Genomic DNA, 26721 nt, shown 5'->3' with positions numbered 1-26721 from the left:
TAGTTGTGATCAACCAATGCATCGTGCAGATACGTTTACAGCAGCACTCATTTGTAAAGCCTCTCAGTTTCCCCTGGGGGTCTCAGATACGTGGGGGCCTCATATACGAAACCGGTGGGTATCGGGATTCACTGGTGAACAAATCACGTACTTAATCCTTACGAGGAGCATGCTCAAGTCACTACTCTATCATTACGATATGAGGAGAATGACATGTCGTGCCAAGAACATACCCACGATGGCACTAGCTTTCATAAATGTGCCCCATCCTCATGCCCCATTGGCAGAACGGCGAAGACGTAAAACAAAAAGAGACAGAGACGACACGTTTGCCTGACGATGTTTATTGGTGCTGTTTCTGTCCTCGGAAAGAAACTGTACGGTCGTTGTGCAACCAACTGGCTGAGCACGGTTCCTGTCCGACGGCCTGACGGCATGCAGTGTTGGTATTTTGGCTAGCCCTGACCTGCTATGCCTGTCAAAGATCTTTAGCACGTCGACTTCGTGCTGCTTGCGTAGCGATTAACTTTACCTCCTCACCAAGTGTAAACAAAATGAAACCTTAGAATGTATGGTCCATCGCATATGGGAGCCAGCTGAACGATACGCGGTTTCTGTTAATGGGATGTATGTGCGCTTTGTCATGGACACTATGGTACACTGCAGCAGATAAGAAAATTACACCTTTATGATGCCAATTTTTCAGCCCTGGCAATGTGTTTGGAGTTTTTGCAATCAGTGCATATTTTCAATTAGCGTATTCGGAAGTGAGCGGAATAAGCGAATGTCAGCATCCCAAGCAGCACAGCTGACCAGCCCAATATTGGAAATGCATTGGCAGACGCCGATCCTACGAAGCATCAGAGTGAGACCATGCAGTTGCAATGCTGGCCCGATTGCCTGTGCTGCTTGGGATAGTATTGAAAGTGGGCCATAATTTTCTGCCAGATCATCTTGTATATTTCACTTATTTAGCGGAATATGAAAATTATTCTCAACGGCGCACTCTAAACAGGCAACTGTGGAAGTTTAGAAGCTCAGTCTATGTAGATAATTTTTGTTTTTCAGTGTCTTTTCCTCAGTGAACCGCCGTGTTTTTACTACTCATAATATGTCGCTCAGTTGGTCACCAGTCGAAATCCTGGTAGAAGTGTGTTCCTTGGCGAGCAAAATAAGTCAAATTTTGAACATGATGATGCGGACAAAGTACGGCATGAGTACTAATAAAGAGACCTGTTACACCTTTTTGTAAGAACTAATTGCAGGCGTTTGCAGCTAAGTTCCAAGTACATCGTGCTTCATTTTCACCCCTTGATATGTTTTTCTTACTCTCTTAAATCTTCCTCTTTCTTCTCTTTATCCAAGAACTATCCTGAAGGCAACTCGTCGACAGAAGCTTTTAGGTAAGAGGCTGTGAAGACCTTTTCTATTCCTTAGTGCGTGCATGAGGGTGTTTTAAAAGTACATGAACTGATGAGAATGTTTATGATTGCATAAATATGCTTCCAGCTTCCCTGCCGTGATTGTATATGAAAGTTGAGTCAGTTTCCTTTACGTGGAATGAACCGCAGCTTCGTTTCTGCCAATTCCAAGGACGGGCCCAGCGGCGACATGGTGATCGTCTCGCCTTCCTCGGGAAGTATGCGAAACCGATGCAGCAACGTTGTCAAGGCCAAGAACATTTCGACCATGGCCATTCCTTCTCCGGGACACATCCTTCTTCCTGCAGGATGATGACAATAATATAATAATATCTTTGAAAATATTAAAAGGAAAACAGTAATTTCTGTTTCGTTTTTTCAAGTAGGAAAAACAGAGATACTGTAGTTTCCAGATAAGTTAATGGCATGAGCCTTTAGCACCCGCCACCTTAATAATGTCGGAAACAAGAAATATTGTTACATCAAATGCAGACCGGCAAATATACAAAGGAGACTGGTTTAAATACCGCTCACTGCTTTTTCAAATATTATTAGTGAAATAATTTTTTTCTGCTTTCCCCTGCGCGCTGTGGGCCACTATTGTTTAAACGGAGCTAAGTATAATTTGTGAAGTGAAGTTTACCGAGATATGTACAGTCATTCTATATTTCCTCTGAGCGCGGGATTTACGATGCATTTTCTCTCTCTAAAATAATTATTCTGCACACGAAGCGGTTAAGGACATCAACTGTATTACAAATTCACAATTCTGATGTCTCTGAAAAAGGAAAACAAAAATTGAAGTAAGGCTGTGGGGCTTAGATTCCAACCTTTGTTAATGAATTGAAGTTCTTAACCAAATAAATTAAAGTGCTTGGCCTATAGTCAATACCAGAAATCAAAATTATCAAATGTTGCTTTAAATATTTACCTTCGAAACAAGTAACGTCCTAATTATTTTCAGGGTGCAACCAACGTTTATTCTCATTTACTCAAGCCCATTCACATTAACAACCATTGCATTTTTATTGCATTCTTTTTGAAGACTTTTCTTTGAAAATTCTTGGCTGCTGTCTACGTATTTTCTTATTTTTTATTCATATTCACCCAATGAGTAACTTTATCACCTCATCATGATTAGAATGGAGGGAGCAAAAGTACCAAATAAACATAAAACTCTTCGGCTGGTACAACCAGCTTGTGCGACATCAAGCGCTAGTCTATGAACTTCCTCAGCAACCCAGCTTTATCAGTAAAGCCAACACTTTTTAGTATTGATAGAAACCAGATGTTGTCATTTGCGTTTATTGCCTGTGCATTATTCAACTTATTTTGTAGATTAAGTTGGTATTTTGTTTGTTTTTTAGCGAATTTTCTTGAACACCGCACTGTATGTTTACATTTATACATAGTGTTCCCCACCCATTCCTGCCATAGCACTCCATTACGCTGCAGTATGGATAAATAAATAAATAAAATGTTGTTTCAGTTACCCGCAGAGATTACTACTGTTCCTCATGTTAGTTTAGCACTAAGAAAATTACAACATAGACTCTGAGACAGCGCCTATTCAAAGCCCCGTACCACACTTATTCTGATAAATTTTCCCATTATTAGCGTTCCTCCTAAAACTCGTTTCGATTAAAGGAACAGCAGTCAGTGTATTAAAATTGCATTACCGTGATTGATGTCGACTATGAGTACTTTGGGCGTTGTGTTGTTTTTTACTCCTAAGACGGGAACGCTGTGTCGTAAAACAAGTTAGCTTTAATAACACACAGCTAGCTCGCCAAAGACGCACGCCAGTGAAGCCATTTATGTTCTTGTTTTCTCTTGTAATCGGACCTCTTTCACTACGCTCGTTTTTAATGCAGTTTCGAGTGAATCGGTAAACATATACACAAATCTGCTTCAGTAGCGGCGGCATCGTTTTGAGACCCAGATTTTGCAATAGGACAGAATTTCATGACTATAAAACAGAAAAAAATTCAAGAACTGATCTGCAATCAAATGCCTTTGTCGAGTGCATCATCTACAACTGTGAACCAATCAGCTGGCTGGGATGCACTTCTAAGATCTCTGTAAAGAAAGCAGCTGTCATAAGGAGTCGACGAGGATGCTTTCTGTAGAGTTTGTGCACCACTCGATGAAGACATAACATTACACTGCTTACACTTCATCTAGAAACCTACATTCCCATTTCAATCAGTACGGGCTGTGCCACACCCATTGTTTCATAAGGGGTATGAGAGGATTAAATGCATTTAGCTGATATTGATGTGATGTCTTTCCGTCGCAAAGTAAAACCAAATTGCGAAACCAGATCACCTTAGTGGGCGTTCCCCAAGCCTTCCTAATTGCCCAAAACTTCATGGTTTAGCACATGCATTGCAGGTATTCGCAGAAAAAAAAACATGATTTTGTGCAAGTACGAAGCAGTTTTGATGCAATTCCTTAGTAACCCACCTCAGTGGCGCAATCGCTTTGGCGTTCAGCAGCAGAACGCTCGTTCGCTGTACTGAATACCGGTCGCGTCAGCTGCATTTTGCTGCGGACGAAATGAAAAAAAAAATAATACCCAGTACTTTGCGATCTCCGTATGTTAAATGGCTCCAGGACAAAGTTAGCATCGTCATCAGCCCGACTGCGCTGACTTCAGGGCAAAAGCCTATCCCACATCTCTTAATTAACCGTCTCCTGTGCAGTTGCGTATACCCTATCCAGGTAGTCGCGTTGAATCCAGAGCGTGAACTGCCATGAACCATGAATCGTCGGGATGTTAAGCCCACAAACCGATTTTTGTGTGACTTCCAGGTGTCTAGACGCAGACGTATCGTCTTCCTTTCGGTTTTTTTTTTTTTTTCATGTACATGCCGTCCCATGAAAGGACGGACAGACGGGCAGAAGTTAGCGGTTGTGGTCTTAACTCCTCTGCAGACGCTTGTATATGCGCTAAACTCTTGCTAGTATGTGCTCCTTTTGAGACAGTGTGTTGGCAGTCGCCACTAGCTTCTGGCTCATTTATTTTGCATCAAGCTCTTTTCGTAACCATTGTAGCTATTTTAGAATCAACGCTTCTCTTGAGTTAAATTTCGACTTTTTTTTTGGTAACACTAGTATTGACGCCAGAAACCCAGTAGCCAAGTCCCTTCTCGCCTTTTAATCCCCTATCGCACTAGGTAGGGCTGGATTCTTCATAAGCCGATTGTCATTTCTGGCTCTTGAGCAGTCCAGCTCGTCGTGCGTCCTTTGGCACTGTACGTCTGGTTCAAGGTGAGTAGGGCTCGCCCAATATACTTTTCTTTTTTTTTTTTGGAGCGGGGGGGGGGGGGGAGGAGGGGCTGCATACAGACGGCAGCATGGTTACGAAATTGCCTTTTCGGTACTATTAAAAAAACTGCGTGTGCTAGGGGAAAAACTTCCAATTTTCAAACCGTTTTTTTTTTTTACCCCTGCAGTCGACACACTCATATCACTCACATCCCTGAACATTTCTTCCTAAGAGGTGCTGATCTGGCTGGCATCGACATAGCGACTTACAGAGTGATATCATTGCCACGCTATTCTAAATATCACCTCCCTCAGTAAATACTTCTTGATTCTACTCGTTCAAAGCCACCTTGATCTCGCTTCAACCAATAAGCTAAGTGCTGCCCTTTGGATAAATATTTGGTTTGGTTTGTTTCATGGGGGTTTAACCTTCTAAAGGGACTTACGCTATGAGACACGCCGTATTGAAGGGGTCTGGAAATTTCGACCATCTGCGGTGCTTTGACGTGCACTGACATCGCCCAGTACACGGTCGACTAGAATTTTGCCTCCATCGAAATTCAACATAGTTCTTATACGCTACCACTTGGGGCCTGATTTTAATGGTCTCTATTATCCTGATTAGATTTCCAAGCCACTTTCACTCTAAGTCAAAGCTCTTTCTGAGCAGAAATACAATAACAGCCGAATGTTTTTTCTCCATTTTCAGAAGCTATTCCTCGTAACGGATTTTACTCTGAAATTTCCGGGCTTTGAACAATTCCGATCTCAACTCTCCGTGCAGTGTCTCATTAGTAATGTTGCCGGAAGCAGCTAATGCTGATCTCCCGACCAATCTCTGGTTTATTTTCAGCCTCACTCGCGCATCTGCCTTTAGGCACCAACCACATCGACAAAAATAAGCCTTCGCTCCATTGCTCATTTAGAGGTACTTCTCAGAACTTCATGCTCATTGTAATTCTACAGTGGTCTGTGCTTCATTACCACCGCATTTCTGTAGACATTTTGCCTGTTTAATATGAGCAGCTCATCCTTGTCTTCGTCGGATATCATTAAGCCTTATTTATTCTGGTTAAATGTAAAGTATAGACCGTAGCTTTCGGTTCCACAAATAATCAAGTGGGACTGTATTTTTTCGCCTTTCAGGTAAAAGTGTATCATCGCGTATATTAAAACCAGAACGCTCTTATCCTCGATCGTTCCGCCAAGGTTATAAAAGAGTATTAACCAAACTACATTTTTTCGCCTTCTTGACATTTTATGATGTAAATAACAAATACCAGCACTGATAGCGAACTACCTCGCCTTGCCTTAATCCCTGTTGAATTTCAGCACTACCTGTGTTGCTGCTCAGACCATTGCTATTTGAGCCTTATTATTCTTGTACAGTACGGTCCATTGTTAAAGGGAACATGCGATCGCGTGCCCTCCAGGCTTCACGAAGCCCTGCCGCCTAGATGCGGCGAGAATAGGCGGCATCAGGCGCATGCACGGACTGACCAGTTGTCATGCTTACCGCTTATGCGTCTTGTGCCGACAATTTCACAAGCTCTCGGCGGCAGCGGTCCGAGAAGCGCGGAGGCCACGCGATCGCATGTTCCCTTTAACATCGGACCGTACTGTACCTCTTCCTTAAAGTTTTTACTATCTCAATCACTTCTCTTTGTGTATTTCATAGGTGGTGACAGTTTACGTTGCAGTGCGCTCCACTGATGTGCAAAAAAGCTAGAAACAAAGGCCTGTCCATTCGCTTAAAATATACTATATTTGCTTGAATTTTTAATTTTATTGCTTTCAAAATGAAAAATAGCAGCGTCTCATAGCGGTCGCAACGCGAAACAGCTAAGACAAAAAGCAGAGGCCTACACTATTCATTGCGCGTCTATTGCCACATGTCAAAGCAGCCGAGGCGCCCACAGGGAACGAAGCTATGGCTATCACACAGAGAGGAAAAGTTTCCAGAGTGCGCCGTCAAAATATCGGCACAAGTATTGCTCAGAAACCGCCCACTAAGTTCTTGCGAGGCCAGGATTTTTGAAAGAACAAAGAAAGAGAACAACACCGTTAATTTGCCAGGAAAAACCTTTTGAACGATTCTAAATGGGCGTGAAGCTAATATCTTCCTTGGTTGACGATTATAATTGTCTCGGTGTTTATTTTTCGGCTGACCTAACCTGATGATAACGAATTTTTGTGCCGCAAGGGCCTCTGTCGCCAAAGAGCGCCATGGCAAAGTGTTTTTCTATTTGCTCAAGGTGGGGCCAAAGATCCATTTTCAAAGCAATTCCCCCTGAATAAGTCGAGCAGCAGGTCAGCGGAAGCTTGTACCCATTGCATCACTGGAGGGTACTTGGTGGCTCTGGGGATCGAACGCCGCAGCTCCCTCATGTGAGGTGGATAGCTGCTGACTTAACCTGGAGAAAAACAGGTCGAATACATTTCGACAACGGCATCGCGAATGTCGAACTTTGTAAGAAGGAATTTCCTGGATGCTCCCCAGAAAGCGAAAGAAATTTTATGTTTCTGGAACATTTCAGTATTTCCGTAGTAGTAAATATGGAGTATGACTGTGCAGTTTGGAATCTTCGTGCTGGGATTCATCGTGGTGTCCTGGAAGCCGTTCAAAATCGTGGCACGTGATTCGTAGTAGCTGTATCAAACAGGACCTGAACTGGGACTCACTAAGAGCGCCGACCGGTTATTAGGTTTGAATTTCTCTACCGCATGTAACTCAATAAAACCTATATTGATAATAAAACTTATTTGCTGCCACCGCACTCACGATCCAGAAGGTGCGACAATGAATAGAAAATACTCCAGGCAAAAAGCCGTGCTAATCCATTCAAGCACGCCTCTTTTCTGCAACTAATCAATGAATGGAACAAGCTGCCCCTTTGCGTTGTTGAATGACAGTCCGAGGCTATGTCCCTACTGATGTTGCCGCCTAGTCACATGATCAGTGCTCAGTTATACTGTGCATAACTGGGTAGAGATATTATAACTAGGCAGAATCTCTTTAAGTACAAAACGTGCACTCTGCACTAATCTGTGCCATCAGCAGGATAATGAACGGCGAAAGAAAAAAGCGATTTACTCTGTCGCTTGATTGCACCATGCCACCATACCCCCGGAGGTGAAATATATGTAAAAAGACGCGAGAATTGTCGAAGTTATTCGGCTACGGTACACCCTGCAAAGACAAGCGTCAGCCACGCTCCCAAGTTCCTCGGATTACGTAAGCGACAACTCCCACAGGATTGCGCAATACATCTCTCCGCTTCAGCGGTAGAGCACAGTTGAAAAAAGAGCCTCACCAACGGAGAAAGTAAGCAGCCCTTCTGGTCTCGTTGTCTGAGCTGTTCCGTCCGGCTTCAAGAAGCGCGAAGGGTCAAACTTATCCGGATTGTCCCATAGTTTCGGATCTCTGTGCACTGCGAGTAGGTTTGGGAAGACCATGGTGCCACTGCGAACTTGGTATTCTCCCAACTTCGTGTCTTCTCCGGTTCTGAAAAGAAGAAATTAAACTTATACACTCTTGACGCGAATACGCCTATATGGGAGTAGAAAGAAAGTAAGTTGTGCTCTAGCTCACTCTCTTTTTAAAGGGTGTTCACTAGAGGAGAACTTAGCTCCCTTTTTACGCGTTTCTGTTTAGAGTGCAGCTGTCTCACACTCGGCACCTTCTTTCCGTGACCACTGAAAATAATTTTTGATCGGATTCAGGCAGTTTATGGAAAAGTTGAATATAGCCTCCCCAAGGTGTCATATGTTTTGTCCATCAGACAAGAAAGTGCAGTATCCGCTTTGGGCAAAGCCGGCAATCAAACCGTCAGCTTCTTGTGATCAAAATACCCTTCTTCATTGTGTGCCATCAGCCAGTTCTGCGCATCAAGTGCTCGCAGGCATAGAAAATGCTTCCAGGGTGTTTTTTTAGTGCAAGAGCACTGTTCCGACAGGTAAACGTCGCGCAAAGACTTACAATGTTTGTATGCATGCAGTGTTTGTGGGTTTGTGCCAAGTTAAAAAAGGAAAACAAAATAAAAATCCGCGACTGGTATTCGCAGCCGCGGCCGCGTGAACGGGTCAGCTTGGCTGGCTACCGCGAGCGAGAATTAGGCCGTCACCGCAGCCGAACAAGCCTCTTGTTAAACTTCAATGCACTCTCACGCATTGCATCGCACATCGTCTTTTTCATCAACGAATACTACTGTGAAACTGATATTCGCCCTTTGAGGTATGTATTTGTAGTGAGACAGAAATGTGTGCAGCATGCGTTGACGTGGGCAGAGTTGTGGTAGAAACACGGCACTATAGGAATATGTGCTGGTGCTGTCAACATTGCTGCAGAAAGGCGGCACTGGATTATAGGCCTCCGGCATACATTAAATAAATTGGCATTGACGTGAAAAAGTTGAAGATGTGCTTAACTGGCTCACTTGTCAGTGCACACCTTATAATCGCGCTTTCAGGTAACTGGCGATGGTGTCCACAATCAAAAAAACTGTTCTCGCGCAATATTTTGAGCTTAACAATGCTAAACAACCAGCCGCCCCTTTTTGTTCACTTGATAAAAAAACACAACAGAGGTGCTCCACTGTGAATGCATTTTTTTAAGAAGAAGATGTTGCAGGAAGCATCAGTTATTTTTACGTCTAGGAAGAGCTCGACAGGAAATGAAGCCACGGCTTTAAAAAAAATGTATTCAGTATTTATGTATTTTGTATGCAAGCTTATGTCATATGAAAATCTTCCTAAGCAAAAAAACTAACTTTAATTGCATGTGCCATAAAGACTAGTATCACGCAATCTTGTTTGTGTTGTTTTATAAATTCACACTTGCCGACCTGAAGAGTGGCATACGTTCCGACAGCACGTATTATTAGGTAATGGGAGAAACACTATGTCAAATACCAGCATGCCTATGATAATTCTCCTTGCGGGTGCTGGATACGCTAGATACGATCTGCTCGTTGACTATAAAGGTAAGCTGCTCGTGGCTCGTTGACTGCTCGTTGATCTGAACGTTGACTCTGAAGGTAAGGTACGGCAAACATACATCTTTTTACATGGGGCACGCGTCATGAATATAGAGCAGTGCTGACTGATTGTGGAGACTTTGCACAAACTGCGCAATCATGATCTATAGTGCAGTTTCCAAGCAGTTCGCGAGAGCATTTCCCGTCCTCAGCGCAGTCATCGGAGCAGTGTCCTGTACTTCAAATCTCCGCATCAGTCAGCCTTCAGCTCCGAATTTCATCTGCGTCTTTTCTTTGTCCAGTGCCTGTGCAATTCAATGAAACAATGGGGCTCCTGTCGGACAGACCCGCAGGAACGTCTCGGCAAAGTGGACCCAAACCGGAACTTTTTGAAGTGTTAGCAGAGCGGAAAAGTACATTTTAAAGAAATTTATTCTATTTTTTGTCTCTAGGATAAGCTGAATACTCTGGTAATTTTCAACTCGCATTACTCATCGTATAGAGGTGAGTCCTACATTCGCATCATACTTCTCGTTTTCTGTGGCAAAAAAAAAAACAATTTCACTTCATCCTTCCTGGACCATTCAGCTACGGCATCCTTATCAACCCGTACAACACACATGGAAAGAAAATAACACATAGGGCTGCTTTCTGAGACATGCTGCGTTGCTCACTGTGCATCCCCGGCACTCCAAATTGTTTGAAAGACAGAAACACTCTCGTCCCCACTCCAGATCTTACTGAGGTTAGCACTTCCACAGATGTTACCACAGCAGAGCAGCAAAGCTTAGAAGCAATGTCTTGGCCTAATGACTTCTGAAAAGGCTTTGCTTTAAGGGTGTTCAACTACACATACAAAAGCTGCACATTTGCATCCGCGCCCGATCACGCGGCCACCATTTCTCAGTGTCCAAAGCCTACCCTCGGGGTATGTTGAAAGGTGCGGCCACTTTCCAGCGGAACATCTCCCATATTGTGGCCATGGTCAGCGGCATGAGCGTGTGGTCTTCCCATCTGGGCGAGCGATCGAAGCCCACCACGGCGTCGATTTCCAGGTGCAGCTCGGCTTGAAGCGTATCTGCGCTGGCGGCCAGGTTGAGCAGGGTCCAGTGCACGTAAAGGGGGCCTGAAGTTGCGGCGCCAGTCAGTAGGTCCACCATGTTGCCGATGAGGGCGTCAGCTACGAATATCATAACCCACACTCATGTATGTACGGTAACATGTGGTTGTTTCCTGATCCAAGGTCAGTGATTGTTATAACTAGCTTGGTGCGGCTTTTATTGCTATTTTTGCCAGAAATAACAACAAACTTACTAGCTGCAAGCAATTTCAAGGTTTTAACACAGAACGTTTTTTTTAAGCCTTCAAGTTTATTTTAGCTGACTAATTCATTAAGTATGAACACATTTTCGAACTACCTTTTCCTTTCCTTCCTACAATGCTCCTTAGTAGTTTGAACGTTCCCAGAAGTACCTTTACTATACTATACATTAACTCTGAGGAAAAGCGCATGCAAGGATAATTTATTGCGCGTCATAAAACGCAAACCAAAGCGAAGCTCGTGTCAGAGCTAGTTTATCATTCCTGCCGGAGGAGCTCCTTGAGCTTAGAAACTGTAGAACACACGGCACAGTAGTAGGGATTAGAACTTCAATTTTATGGTTTTAACATGGATCATAGAGCACCTTGAAGTGTAGCTGATGAATTCATTAAGTATGAATACATTTTTATAAGCCCTTTTCTTTTCCTTCCTACAATGCTCCTTAGTAGTTATAACGTTCCGAGAAGTACCTTTACTACTACATTAACTATGAGGAAAAGCTCGTGCAAGAATAATTTATTGCGGGTCATAAAACGCAAACAAGTGAGAACACGTGCCGGAACTGTACAGTCTCGCCCATGTTAATCCTTTCTTCCTCTGACTGTGCGATGTGGTCCTTAGGATAAATGCGTTCCTTTGAATAAAATTGGTAGATGCAGCGGATGTAAAGGCTAAATTCGCTCGCTAATCACCTCTGAAGTAAGGGTCGTTTTCTTTCTCAGCCTCGCGTATCCTTTCCATGTAGATGTCGATGTAGCTTCTTTGGCGTTCCCCGGGTTTGAAATTGTTGTTTGCAGCGACTGATTGTCTGCGGAAAAAGAAGAAAACAAGAGGACGTAAGTATTCTGCTTTTCACTGTTAATATTTAGTGCTGCTTAGTTTGACTGGGGCATGTAATGAAAAAGATTATGCAAAGATTAGATATAGTTCTGGAATTAATACAGTCGCAAATGTAGTTCCCTTGCGTATCACGAGCTACTGTGCGTCTCATACCACTATGGAGCCAGATGAAACGCAGACTCTCTTGTAACAAATAGTTTGAGATATAAGCTGCCAGAGATGCGTTTTTATTTTGAGCATCCATCAAAAAGCAAGTCCTGCTCGGAGCAGCCGTAGAAAAATTGCATTTTTAATGAGAGGTACAGCTGGCAACCTCAAAAGCCAGCTTGTTTCTAGTTAGCATGTACCGACGATAGGACCAAAAAGAGACCGGCATCAGAATTTACTTAAGTGTGAGCAACAATCAAGCAACAACAAAACGCCTTAGCCTCTTCCTTCGTTCTCAAAAGGCAAGGGTAGCTTGAATGCAGTAATAATCAAGAATATGACTCGGATACGAAAAGGATATGATGCTTTCAACGGTAAAGCAGAGTTTTGTTCATTTGCATCATCTCTGTCTGGGTACTCAGCGAACGATACTTGTGGCAGCAATGCCCCACGGGTAAGTTTTCATCTGGAATTTCTCCTATCGTATCTTTCCGAGATTATTAGCTCTCTATGCATAAATGACATGCATGGAAAGAAGCAATAAGCTTCATTCCAAGCATAAAGCGCCGTGGGTCCATTCTGAATACAAAGTTCACAGGGAATACCATACTCATTGCAGGTTAGAGTCAACGCAAAGCAGCTTCACGGTAACTGCATAGCAACATTGGAAATGAAACTGCATGCTTCTTCAGATACACGTGGGCACCTTTCTCTGCAAAGCTGCGCAGGTACAAGACCCAGTGAAAATAAAAAAATAAAATTTTGAAAAGCGCAAGCTACTTTTGTTATGCATTACATAAGTCTAAAGTGCTGCTTTTTTTTCCAACAGCCCGAAGAAATGGTTGGTTTATAGGGTTTAACATCCCAAACCAACTCGGCCTATGAGAGACGCCGTAGTGGAGGACCCCAGAAATTTCGACCACCTGGTGTTCTTGAGTGTGCACTCACATCGCACAATGCACGGGCCTCTATAATTTCGCCTACATTGAAATTCAACCGCGAGCGCACAGAATTGAAAGTAGCGAAAAATAGTACAAAATGTGCCATTGTGTTATTTAGCGCCCATAAATCTTTAATTCTGAGTCATAATAAGTTAATGTTCTGCTGACATAATCTTCCACATTTGTGCTGAGAACATGGGAGAGAGTAGTTTTTTGATTGAGGAGAGAAACATTTTGCAGAGTGAGCGTTTGTAGACAGAAAGTGAGTAGAAAGACCGAAAAATTTTGCATGCCACGTTTTTTTAATCTTCTCACCACAGCCAGCCTAGCGTCCCACATTAACAAAACTATTTAGTTGCTACAATTTCCGATTAGTTTCAGCATATGCGAAGATTTAAAGTTTTGGCGGCTCTATATTTTAGAGCAATACAGAACTGCGCGAAGACGACGGTACAAAAGAAGGCACGAATACACACACACAATGAACAGACTCGGCGAACATGTCCCTAGGAAGAGCCCGGGGCGCCGAAGAGCCTCTGGATTTCGGGCGGCACAATCTTACGCTTCAGGCAGTAGCCCAAGACTCTTGACTGGCACGTTGACAGTGGGATGAGGTTAACATAGGTGGTTACCGCTTGTCCCTTGTTCATAGGAAGAGTGGTAGAGCCCAGAGTAGAAGAAACGTGTTGAAGTAAGACAGGATGTTGGGCTAGCCCGACTAGGCGACTAGCCCAACATCATGTCCTACTTCAATACTATATTTTAGGCAAGAATATTTTTAGCAGCAGGCTACAAGTTGCACAATACGCGACAGTTTAGAGTTCCGGAGGCGCTAAAGGAAACCTAATAATTCTACTTCTAGTTCTAAAAGTCTACCGTTCGTTTCCTGTTCTGTACAATATTTAAAAAAATGAGCCGACTCTAAGGCAGCAGTTGAATATCGACCGTTAACACACCTAACATACGTCGCCGGTTCGAATCCCTGCCACAACCTAGACTCTACCTTAACTAGTTAGTTTGTGTTGCACGAAACGCGAAATCGTATGCCAACGCCCCGAGCACTCCGGGACAAGCGGTTGAGGCGGAATGCTCATATGAAGATTCATAAACATGTGGAATTGGGAGCACATCGGTCGCCGGTTCGAATCCCTGCCGTGAGCTAGGCTCTAACTTAACTGATGAGTTTATGTCCTGCAGAAAGCTGAATCATATGACACCATCCTGAACACCCTCCGAAAAACGCTTGGCCCACAAATTTCACACAAATTTCGGTACTAATTGGCCCTAGTCCCGTGTCAGGGAGGAATATAGACCGAATCGACATAGATTAGTTTCTTGCTGTGGTGCTCGGTCATCACGCTGAAGCCTGTTGTTTTTGTTTGATTATGTAACCACCTTGGTGCCATGGCAACCACTTGGTTACGATTTGCGTTATAACGCACAACGCTCAAACCCTAAACGCGAGAAGTAGAGCTCAACACACACACACAGGGTCGTTGGTATGGAGGCCGCCATTTTAGATCTATCTGTGGAATCAGCATAACGATTAATAGAGCTAACGCTCGAAAAGTAAAACATTGAATTCTGACTAGAGGGCAGTTTGCATGCCCAAAACTATAGAGAGCCGCAAGCAGCACCATTGCCATAAAGCGTAGAGATGTTCCCAGAGGAGCCCAATGAAGAACATGAAAAGCAAAGAGAGAATATAAAAGGCAGGAACTACATGAAAAGTCTTCCGAACCTTAGCACCGAACTTTCTGCGTCGGCCAGAGACGGCTACTTTACAACACATTCAGACAATGAAATAGTATCATCAGTCTGGCCTTTAATACCATTGAAAACCTCGTGTTCATGCTCTACGAAAGGGACCAAATCGTATATTGCCACGTATCATTATAGTGTTTGTTCGTTCACGCTCAATGCTGCAGGAAAGGGCTGTTATCATTTTTGTTCGTGACGCGAGAAGCGACCAGTCTAATCTCGATTGATCACAGCCATGAAAGGCTGCATCTAGGTTTTTCCAGATTACTCTAGATGATCTTGTCCTGCTATCTGGAAGTTTCCTTGCCGGCTTTAAATTGAGCGATGCTGCGAGCAGCCGACATTCGTAGTTCGACGACCGCCGAGCACGCCTGTTGCTTACGCCGCCGCCGAGTGATTCAGTTCTTTTGAGGGTGCAAGTCAGCCCAAATAAAGAGCTTCGTTTACAAGTCTTTCTGGTGTCTTCCTGACAGCTGGACTGCCGTCACTACAACGTGACATCTGGTGGAGGTGCTGGGTAGCCTTCTATGTACCGGACACCCCCAGCAAGTCGCGACGCCAGCCCTTCGAGTCATTCACCGCAGGACCTGAGTCCAGTCCACCGCGCAAGCCGACGTCTGCTAGGAGACGCACCTGAGTTCGGGATTCTGCCTGACCCTACCCGGAAACGAAAGCCAGAAGGAGCGTCCACCATGAGCTTGCCCCAGCCGACGGCTCCAATCATTCTTCACCAGCCCCGGGTGCCACCAACCTTAGACGCTTCGCCTGGCGCCGACCCCGAAGAATGGCTGGAACAGTTCGACCGTGTGGCTGCCTTCAACAACTGGGATGATGCTACGAAGCTTAGGTACGTCTTCTTCGCCTTGGAGGGACCAGCAAAAGTCTGGTTTGAGAATGAGGAAGCTAACCTCACGAACTGGGAAACCTTCAAGGAGCAGCTTCTAAAGACCTTCACGAACGTTGTGCGAAAGGAGAGAGCCCAGCAGCTGCTACAGTCTCGCATACAACACCCAAACGAGACCGTTGCTGTGTACACTGAGGAAATGAAGCGTCTCTTCCGGCGTGCCGACGCAAACATGAAGGAAGAAGAAAAAGTAAGGTTGCTCATGCGAGGAGTTAAAGAGCAACTCTTTGCCGGCCTCGGCCGCAGCCCACCGAAAACTGTCGCGGAATTTGTAGAAGAGACATCCACGATGGAAAAAACTCTTGATGCCCGAGCCCGCCAGTATTACCGCCAGCAGCGCGTTTTCTCAGCAAGCTGCCTGGACACCGCTAACAGCAATGACCTGCGGGAGGTTATACGTCAAGTTGTGCGAGAGGAGCTCCGACGATTGCTGCCAACGGGAACGCAGCCGCAACCTTCATCGCTCACTGACGTCATCCGGGACGAGGTTCAACAGGCCTTGGGTGTGACGCCGACACCCATGCAGCCTATACAGCCCCCAGCCATGACTTACGCCGCAGCTGTGCGCCGTCCTGCACCTCGACGACGGGACCCAAGCCACTATCACCCTCAGCCAGCTGCGTTGGACCGCCGCCCACTCGCCCCAACCCGCCCGTCCTACGAGCGACGCGCGCAGCCGAGTAAATGCGACGAGTGGAGAACTCCCGACCAGCGCCGCCCACTATGCTTCCACTGTGGCGAAACCGGTCACGTCCTCCGGCACTGTCCATACAGAAGACTGGGCATCCGAGGGTTCTCTTACGACGCTCCACGACCCCGACCCGGCCAGCGACCAGCCGAAATCGAGGAGTTCTTGCGTCGGGAAGAATACTAATCGCCGGGCCGCCTATCGCGTTCTCCGTCGCCATCGTCACCGCGCTAAGTATCTCCTAGCCGAGGGTACGCAGTGCGTGGACGCTTCCCCAGCCCCGAAGGTTAAACTGAATAAAGCAGCCTCTGGAGGTGAGGTTGCTTCTGAGCGCAAGAACTAAGATCCTCCATCGACGAAAACAGAAGACCATGCCCCCTACGACGGCGACGAACCCTACGACAACGACGAACCCTACGACAACGACGAACCCTACGACAACGACGAACCCTACGACGACGACGACCCCTACGACGACGACGACCCCTACGACGACGACGACCCCTACGACGACGACGACCCCTACGACGACGACGACCCCTACGAAGACGACGACCCCTACGAAGACGACGACCCCTACGAAGACGACGATCCCTACGACGACGACGACTACTACGACGACGACAAATACGACGACAAAAACTGCGACAACACCGACGACACGGCCAGACTTGAAGCTTTACCGCGGCCCTTACACCTTATTAGGAACGCTAAAGGACTCTTAAGTTCTCGAAGCATCCTCCGTGTTCAATTTCATTTTAAAGCATCGAGGCGATGCTTCTTTGGAAGGGGGGTAATGCCACGTATCATTATAGTGTTTGTTCGTTCACGCTCAATGCTGCAGGAAAGGGCTGTTATCATTTTTGTTCGTGACGCGAGAAGCGACCAGTCTAATCTCGATTGATCGCAGCCATGAAAGGCTGCATCTAGGTTTTTCCAGATTACTCTAGATGATCTTGTCCTGCTATCTGGAAGTTTCCTTGCCGGCTTTAAATTGAGCGATGCTGCGAGCAGCCGACATTCGTAGTTCGACGACCGCCGAGCACGCCTGTTGCTTACGCCGCCGCCGAGTGATTCAGTTCTTTTGAGGGCGCAAGTCAGCCCAAATAAAGAGCTTCGTTTACAAGTCTTTCTGGTGTCTTCCTGACAGCTGGACGGTCGTCACTACAACGTGACAATATACACTCAGGAGGGCTGAATTCAAACAACAGCTGCGACACTGAAACAGAAATAGGATAGGAATGCGCGAAAAATACAGAACTGCCTAGTCTGTTGTGGTGTATGGAACAAAACATTGTCGGGTTGGTCTCTGTGCCCTGTCTGTCACTCGAAAAGGATGGAAGGCATTTTCTAGTTGCCCATGGGGACAAGTTCGTTTTCTTTTATTGCAAATATAAGTAATAGCTTTATTTTCGAAGCCTGTCTCATCCTGCCTCGTGCCATGTCGCCCTTCCTCCGTAGGGTGGGTAAAATGTGACAGTTTGAAATAATGAATATCATTATAATTTACTGTGTTCTCCTTCAAGTGCCCTTTTGAAACTCGGTGGCTCTGATTTCTGTTGTATTTGTTTTTCGATATCGCCGAATAACGAAAATAAAAACACCATTTGGAAATTTTAGTACCGTTTTGCCTCCCCTGCTATAAGTCATGAAAACGTCAGAGCTTGTACCGACACTAAGAGATGCTTTCTCGGCACTTAGGTGACCAGGATACACTTATGTCACTACGTCCTAAAAGAGATGGTATAGAATACTGTCAGCAAATAACCAGAAGAGATGGGCTTTAATGTGCGGGTCCTTTGTATCCCAGGCAAGGAGTTCAAAATTCAGCTTTCAAATTTATGCCTTGCATTACTGATAGCGACGCCATTCTAAGAGAAGCACCTCACTGGGCGAGAATTTGGCTTCAACTACACCTTGACCCCATGTGTTCACTGCTAATGGATGATGCACTTTTACTTCGCTTGAAGAAATCTAAACCAGGTGTTGACGATATAACGTCGCAGTTCTCATATTCTATATCGTATTTGACGATTATATTGCAAAATAAGCCATTTTCTTGAAGCCAGAAATATCAGCGTAACATAATATACGCCATATATACAGGTAGACCCAACGGCCACAGAGAACCCACCATTAACTTGAGTCTTTTTAACTTTTAGTTCTTATTTATTACTTTATTTCTGCTTGCAATTAAATACAAAGAGATCTAGGAAGCTCTCCAAGTTTACTTTTTTGCTTTTGAAATAATATAGGCTTTGTTAGCTAGTCAGTAACTACAAACGCCAAGAGCCGTCTTGACTTAGTTTATTAATTTTTCGAAGCTCTGACATTGCTGCTATTCAAAAAGCACGGGTATGCTGTATCACTCTGTGCCTTTAGATCTGCGCTCATCCCACTACCTTTGCTGTGTGCCGGATTGAGAAATCTGCTTTTTACAGTAAAGTTTCTTTTTTCGTTCTGCCTTTTTATTCAATAGCGATGGACTCTCGAAATGTTGAACACTCTAAGAAAGATACGCTGTTTTTATAATACTCCATCCTGAGCTGCTCGTTATATTTACGACAGTGTCAACAATCGACATTACCCGTAAACTACCGCAAACGCTATCTGTATTTGCCACTCGAATATGGCTCTCGTTCATCTACCTCCACTTGAATGAAGACAAAACTGAACGGAATGAAATGAGTTCTAAATTACCAATAATGTCTGCTACCTGAAGATGTGCTAGCAGCGCCGGATAAGCAGCTCGCGGAACACCGAAGCCCTCCCTGCTCGATAGAGAGCGAATTCACATACTATTCCCAATGAAACTTCTCATAGGCCGCCGCGGTGGCTCAGTGGTTATGGTGCTCGGCTGCTGACTCGAAATACGCGGGTTCGATCCCGGCGGCGGCGGTTGAATTTCTTTGGAGGAGAAATTCTAGAGGCCCGTGTACTGTGCGATGTCAGTGCACGTTAAAGAACCGCAGGTGGTCTAAATTTCCGGAGCCCTCCACTACGGCGTCCCTCATAGCCTTAGTCGCTTTGGGACGTTAAGCCTCATTAACCAAACCAAAACGAAACTTCTAATATTGCGTTATTAGCCTTTCATTGTGGTTTTATTTTATTTTCCATGCCACAAGCAAGGTGCGGCCCAACAGTACAAAATAAGCCCTTATGGGCATAGCTCTCAGTACAACCACCGGCATTCTCCAACACTGAGCACCTTTGCGGCTCGCGTTTATTTCAATTTTCTCGAATTGCGCTGCGCTTCTTTGTTTGGTGCTAAAGTAAAGTCTGGAATGAGTGCGATGAGGACACCAACCTGGCAACAGTGTGCAGAGCGGTTAGCAAGCGTCGCCGGTTAGCGCTGGTGGAGCTGGGGCAGAAGCGGTCGATCAGTGCCCGGCGCAGCCACGCAGCTCGGTGCTCGGCCGGTGCTGTGGCTCCCTGCAGACGAAACCCCGACAGGGCGTCGTCCATTGCTTTACGACGGGGGTCCTCCAGGTCGTACCGGTAGCCGAGCAGGTAACGGCACATACAATTCAAGAACGCCCTTTGTATGTAGGCGTGTGCGGCCACGGGCGACCCACGTCGAGACGCAAGTGTGTCCGCTAGGTGGCAGGCTTCTTCCTGAGCATGCACGTAAGCCAAAAGGAGAACCGCGATGCAAACAGCTAAATTTTCACAGGGTCATAATTTGTGTGGCTTTGAGGAAGATTTTAAAGAGTACAAAACCTCGCTGTCCTAGGCATTTCAGGTGTTTCTCTAGGGCCACCGTTTCGTGCACAATGCGTCCACGCTACATGCAAGTTTTGCAACCTCTAGTACACTGTCCAGGTTAAATATAAAGGAAAGACACTGAGAAAAAGAAGTGGTTTATCCCTTACCCTAGCAAGACAAGGCAAGCCCATGAAATCTTGGCAAATGCCTCTGATTTGCGGCGGCCGCGTTTCGATGGAGGGGAAACACAAATGCGCCTGTGTGCTGTGCGATGTCAGTGCGTGTTCAATGTCTGCAGGTGGTCGAAATTAGTACGAAGCCCTCTGCTACGGCGCCTCCTTTTTCGCTCCCATCTTTCTCTCTTTCCTTGCGGTGCGCGCTAAGGATAATATTAAGCACCGTCAGCTATATTAACAGCTCAACTTTTCGTGCACCAGTTCAAATTGAAGCATTTTACAGTGCTTGAATAGGTATGCACATATCAGCCGCGCCAGTAAGCGAGGCACTAGGCCCTTGTGTATGTAATTCTGCAGTATTTGCAAGTTTCTGTGCTACGTGCGAATTAATAAAGCTGCCTCCGCCCATACCCTGATGTGCTGCCTCATGTCCGTGCTTCCAAGCCCTAATTTCGCCAGTGCTCGCATGGAGAAATCACGGTTCTGTTTCCATTCTTCCCCATTGAAGACTGTGAGGCCTGGAAAAAAAAATGAGACATGAATAACGTCCGTTCAAAGATCACCAGGAAAGCAAATACTGCTCCACAGAGTGCATAAATATTTCTAGCCTGAAAGCCATCCCACGCAAACAGCAGTTAAATGCATGAATTTGACTTTCTCTAAATCATTTACACTTGCTTCCCGCAGAAAAAAAAAAATCAACAGCAATCGAAAATTTTGTTCACTGCGAGCGATGAAGACATTTGCCGAAGTTTTTTTCTTGTCTGGTGCGCCGAAATTATGCGCTGCATATTACATGCTAAAAGCAAATTGCACATAAACTTAATATATTGAATATAATAATTTAATGGCACTGAGGACAGATAAAGAAAGGGAGCGGAAAACAAGCATAGCAGAGAGCGGATCTCTAAAAGAAGTTAAAAATACTGGTACATTTTATCCCTCTTAAGCTAAAGCAGTATAGGTGGCGGTCGTGTATAGTAAGAAAAAAATGCAATTAAACATAGAACCGCTTACACCTGCGATGTTGTCAGGAAATAAAGAAAACAAATAACTAGAAGCGCAGTATAAATTCTTTGTGCAATCAATCAATTTTAAGAAAACTACAACCAACAAATAGGCTACACATAGGAAAGAAAATGCGTCTACGAGGTTAACAACTGAATCTTCTTCAAGCAAACAAGTACAGATATAGTGGGGCGAGGGAGTTGGGGGTAACAGAGAGGAAGGCACGCTGCGTCAAGACGGGTGATCTTAAGTAGTCGCATGAAAGGGTTAACTAACAAAAAGACAAAAACACTAAAATAGGCGTGAAAGGCATAGTTAAAAAAACGTCGCAGGAATCGTGGGTGGGGAGTTTCAAAAGCAGAAAACAATGCCAGGAGGGTAAAGAAACGTAACCCCAGGCAGTTGTTAAGGGAATGATGCGGACAACGTAAAAATTGGTAAAATTGTTCATTGCATCTGATTTATTTACTGAGGAGCGACACAGACTAGGTGCTAATGCAGGCTTCGCTGATTGAATATCGCCACGTTATTTTAAAACATCGTGCGATAGTGGAGAAACATTGCACCTTTAGTGCGAGGCCTACTGTGATAAACTCAGCAGACAGCTTGTTTCTACGTACCAAGCTCGAATGAATGAAAAAAAAAAACGAAGCAACATCAGAACATTTAGTCATAGGTGGCAAGCAAAACAGCCGCGTTAAAAATGCTTTTTACCCCTCGATCGTTCAATTTAATTAGGCAACTAAGGCATGATTGCAGTAATTGTGTAGAATAGGACTGCTTTCGTTTACGGTTTAGGGGGGTTGACGTCTCAAAAGCGACATCGGATATGAGGGCGGCCGTAGTGAAGAGCTCCGGAAATTTCGACCAATTGGGGTTCTTCAACGTGCGCTGACATCGCACAGTACACGGGCCTCTAAAATTTCGCCTTCATCAAAATTCCACTGTTGCGGCTGGGATCGAAGCCGCTTCTTTCGAGTCAGCAGCCGAGTGCCATAACCACCAAGCCACCGCAGTGGATTGTAGAATAGGACATAAATCCGAAAACAATGGGACGCATTTGCCCGCAGAACAGAATTTTGTATTTCTCAACATCTCAGTCTTGGCACTGGCTGGACAAGATTCGTAGTAGCAACTCCTTACAGTTATTTTTTCATCTCTCTTTCATTTTATCTCACCTTTCTGTGATCAGTAACTCATTATGCATAACTGATATGCATTGAAAGAAGCGGTACGATTCATGCCGCATAGAATAGGTCGCGGTCCTATTGACTGTTTTGAATACAAAGTTCACAGGGAACAACAGTAGCAGGACCTGGACTAATTGCAGGTTGGAGTTAATGTTCAAAAAATTTCACGGTAAACGCATAGCAACTTTGGGAATAGAGTTGTAAGGTTCTTGAGATTTACATGGGCCCCTTTTTCTGCAAAGCTGCGGCAGATAAAAGACCGATTGAATCAAGACAAAGAAATTGAAATTTGAAAAGCGCTGACTACTTGGCCGTAACTTCTAAATGCTGAATCATAACTTGCTGTTTACCTGACACGACCTCCCACATATGCGCTACAACTCGCCTGAACGTTGGCAACATCTGTTTTTCTTTACCAGAGAAAAAGTTTGCAAAGTGAGACCTTGTAAACCAAGAAGCAATCGAAAAGTCGCGTAATTCTGCATACCATATATTTTTTTAATTTGCGCTGCAACCAACCTAGCGTACTCTATTAATATAACTACTTGCTGCATTTTCTGAATACTGTTATAAAATGCGAATTTTAAAATGAGGCAGCTCTTTATTTAAGACAGTTATTATGATAGCAGCTGGTTAAAAGAGGGGAAAATTGCGATAATTTATCGTTCTGGAGGCTCTAAAAGAAATGTAATGATTTTACTTCTCCTTCTAAAATGTACCCTTGTTTTCCTTCTGTACGATAGTCCGAGCGCAAAAAAGTAAAACACTGAATTCCTAACAGCCAGCAGAATGCATGATCAAAACTTTAGAGAGCCGCAGGATACACAGTTGCCGTAAAACATTGTGATGTTCCAGGAGGAGCCCACAGAACAACAGTAAAGCGAAAGAGACACTGTAAAAGGCCGCAGGTATATTAATGTAGAGCGAATTTCAGCGTCGCACTCTTTCTGTCCACCAGGGAGAGGTAGTTGTGCAGCGACTTCTGGCAGTGAAGCAATATCATCGGTCTTGTCTACAATCACATTCAAAACCTCGTATTCGTTCGCTGCGAATTGAACTGAATCGTATGTCCACTCAAGAGGGCTGAAGTCAAAGAACAGCTGTCGCACTTAAAGGTGCACTGAAGAGGAATCTGAACTCGTATTTTTACTGCTGGAACTCGATCTACGCGTTCCGAGCGTTCTTGGAAAATTCGAATTATAGCCCTGTGCGGCTGATTTCCCTCATTTAAATCAGATTAACGCCGGGCTCTCGCCGTTATTTTTTTTTTAATTCCCCGCAAGCGGTGGGGGGACTCGACCAACCTTTCACCCAGTCCCGTGGCGGCTTGCCGCTCTGCCATCAGCGGAGTGATACGTAGTGATCGGCGAAAGCAAAGAGTGCATGCGTATTTTTATTTCTGTGGTCCTAATTTGCAGCTATGTAGTCTCTGACTAGACCTGCTTATTCACGGAAGCCTAAAAGAAACAAAATAAAAGCGAAAGCAAAGTAGCCACGCGACTGCTTGAAAGGCACTCCATGCGTTGGTCGACTCCTACCACCGTAAGCGGGAAATTTAAAAAAAAGGCGGGTGCCAGTAGTTAATCCTATTTAATTAAGGAAATCGGCCGCACTGGGCAATGAATCGAAGTTTCTAAGGATGCTGGGAACGTGTAGATCGAGTTCCCGCGGCAAAAAAACGAGTTCAGATTCCTCTTCAGTGCAACTTTAAACAGAAAAGGAATGCGACTACTACAGAACTGCCTGGTCTGTCGTGGTATATGAAACACAACACTGCCGGGTACGGTTGAAGTTGAAGTTGAAAGTTTATTGAGTAATACAATAAAATTTACAATTCTATACAGCGAGAGGTCCCATGGTACAAGACCGCGGGCGGGACCTCCCATGAAAATAAATTTCAATAAGCAACATAATATAAAATACACAACACAATAATTAGCGACGAAACAGAATAAATATAGGCACATAGTGTAATATTAGTTACTGAAATATTTAAATACAAACAATGTAATGCACGATAATGTAAAATAAAACACTCACAGATGCCGCGATACATAGAATCAATAACATAACAAAAAAATCACAAATTAAGAAGGAAAAGCTTTAGTTTGACCTTGAATAAAGAAAGCGTATTAGTTTGTTTGATGTCTATGTTCAAAGAATTCCAAAATGATACGGATGAAAAATGAAGGCATTGTTTCCCGTAGTTAGTTCTGACCTTAGGTAGTAAAAAGTTATTACGCAGCGCAAAACGAGTGACGGTGCCGTGTCTGTCACGCGAATAAGATGGCAAAGATTAAAACTGTATATTGTCCATGGAGACATGTTCATGTGCCTTTATTGCAAGGATGAGTAATAGTTTTGTTTTTGAAACCTGTCTCAATTTTTTTTGCGTGCCTCTAGCATTTCGCTCCACAGTGTAAGCAACATGTGACAGTTTCAGAACAATGAATCTCATTAAAATTTCTCGTTTGCCTTTAGTTGGCCTTTACAAACTTGGTGATCAAAATGCCAGGATTATAGAAAATAATTGTGTGATATTCGTCTCTTTTTTACATCGGTGGTTGATAAAAATAAAAGCGTGGTTTGCAAATTTCTGCTGCGTTTGGCCCTACTCGAATTCAGGCTGGCGCCAAACCTTGTTCCTACTATAAGGAATGCTTTCCCGAGCATCTAGATTATCAGGCTGAATTTGTGTCGCTAAGTCTGGCCTCGAATAGATTAGAATATTCTCTCCCAACAAACAGAAAAGATGGACTTGAATTTGCGCGTCGTTTTAATGCCCAAGTAAGGCGGTCAAAGTGCAGGTTTGAAATTTACTCCTTGCAGCATACTGATAGCGTCTCCAGTCTAAGATCAACCCTTCGCTGGGCGAAAATTTACCCTCGACTGCACAATGACGTCTTGGGTTGACTGTTAATAGATTATGCACTTTCACTTGGCATTAAGCTATCTAGACCAGTTTTCGACGATAAAATGTCGCAATTTATTTATTCTAAATCGTATATGACGGTAATCCTAGTCGCCACAAAAATCAATAGAACATAATACACGACACGTAAAGAGGTACATCAAACGCCCTCAGAGGAGCTACCAATAAGTTTAGCTCTTTTAATTGTAGGATGATATTTATTACTGCCTTTATTTTTGCAGATGAATACGGAAACAATTGGGAAGCCCACAAAATTTCCTGTTTGGTTTTTAAAGCATTATAGACTTTGTTAGCTAGGCAGGCCCTATAAAATCCAAGCGACTCTTTTTACTTAGTCAGCTTAGTCTAATAATATTCAGAAGTACACACGTTGCTCTGAATACCAAAGCAAGGGTAGGGTATGGTGTACCACTCTGTATATAAACTTTCCTCACCGCTCTACCTTTACCCTTGGTTGAGTTGTTAAAAACAGCGAGTTCTGCTTTATACAGTGTAGTTTATTCTTTCGTTATGTCTTTTTTTCACAGTAATGGATTCCAATATATTGATTGCTAAACAAATCATATCATATTTTCATATTGCTCCAGCCTCCATACTGAGCTGCTGGATATATTTGTGACGGTGTGTACAATTTAGATTAGCCTCAAATGCTTTCTTTGCCACTCAATATGGCTCTTGTTTGTCTGCCTCCACGCAAATGATAACGAAAAGAAAGCAATGAACTGCACCGTCTCGCTTGCAGACTGACTCGCGCGGGCGCCGCAACATATCGGACTGCCGGAGCAATGAGGTCGTAGCGCCTTACCAGCAGCTGATTTCGATCACTCATGCCACGGTTGAGAGCAGCACAATCACGGAGCGCGAATGCACTAGTCACGTGATATTTTTTTGTATTTCGCAGGCTTATTTGGGGATAGGAAAAAAGATACAGATGAGGCTTTCTTTGTCGCAAACAAATGGAATGGGGGTTTCTGAAGGTGCTCTCCAACTTTGCTATTCACATCTGCTGTCTAAAATCAATATTTACGAATTAAGAAAAATTATCTTAATTGCTAATTAATTAACTGCAAAACAAAAACTTGCCTAAGATGCGCAAGTCGCTTGGTAGGTGTATTTAAGGGGTTTCACTGGCATGCCTCAAAGATCTTATTTTTTAACCCTTGGCTATAGTTAGCCTGGACACCCTGTATATGCAGTGATATAGCGCCTGTTTTTAGGTGATACCGGCTGCTCACGAGGCTAGCCCAAGTTCGAACGGCTGCAGCTCCTGTAAGCACATAGGTAGAGGGCTGATATCTGGGACGGGAATGTACCCTCCTCCTGGTGTCTTTTTAAGAGCGCGGAAAAAGTCGGACGGACTCTTTTCTAACACTGCACCTATGTTGGCTTGCTCTCACGTTCTACAAGCTGCACACTGAAGTCTCCGGTATATTTTGTCTAC

The 26721-nt window shown here is 44.4% G+C and overlaps 1 protein-coding gene across 2 annotated transcripts in view; it reads right to left on the bottom strand.

Moving 5' to 3' along the window:
• Positions 1-337: 337 nt before the first annotated feature.
• Positions 338-26721, bottom strand: part of LOC149371473 (cytochrome P450 2J3-like) — an 83625-nt gene continuing 57241 nt past the window's right edge. For both annotated transcript variants that reach the window (XM_089585181.1, XM_089585180.1), the window contains exons 4-9: positions 20562-20668; positions 19577-19884; positions 11681-11796; positions 10589-10847; positions 8006-8196; positions 338-1723 (exon numbers count right to left, since the gene is read on the bottom strand). In XM_089585181.1, coding sequence (XP_089441307.1) covers positions 1542-1723; positions 8006-8196; positions 10589-10847; positions 11681-11796; positions 19577-19884; positions 20562-20668 — 1163 coding nt within the window. In that variant the 3' untranslated portion in view covers positions 338-1541. The remainder of the gene's footprint in view (positions 1724-8005; positions 8197-10588; positions 10848-11680; positions 11797-19576; positions 19885-20561; positions 20669-26721) is intronic.

Source organism: Amblyomma mixtum, chromosome 1 (assembly GCF_055824585.1).
Source record: "Amblyomma mixtum isolate Tamu chromosome 1, ASM5582458v1, whole genome shotgun sequence".
Taxonomy (NCBI): domain Eukaryota; kingdom Metazoa; phylum Arthropoda; class Arachnida; order Ixodida; family Ixodidae; genus Amblyomma; species Amblyomma mixtum.
The sequence above is the reverse complement of the archived record's forward strand: the minus strand, read 5'-3'. Positions and strand labels throughout refer to the sequence as shown.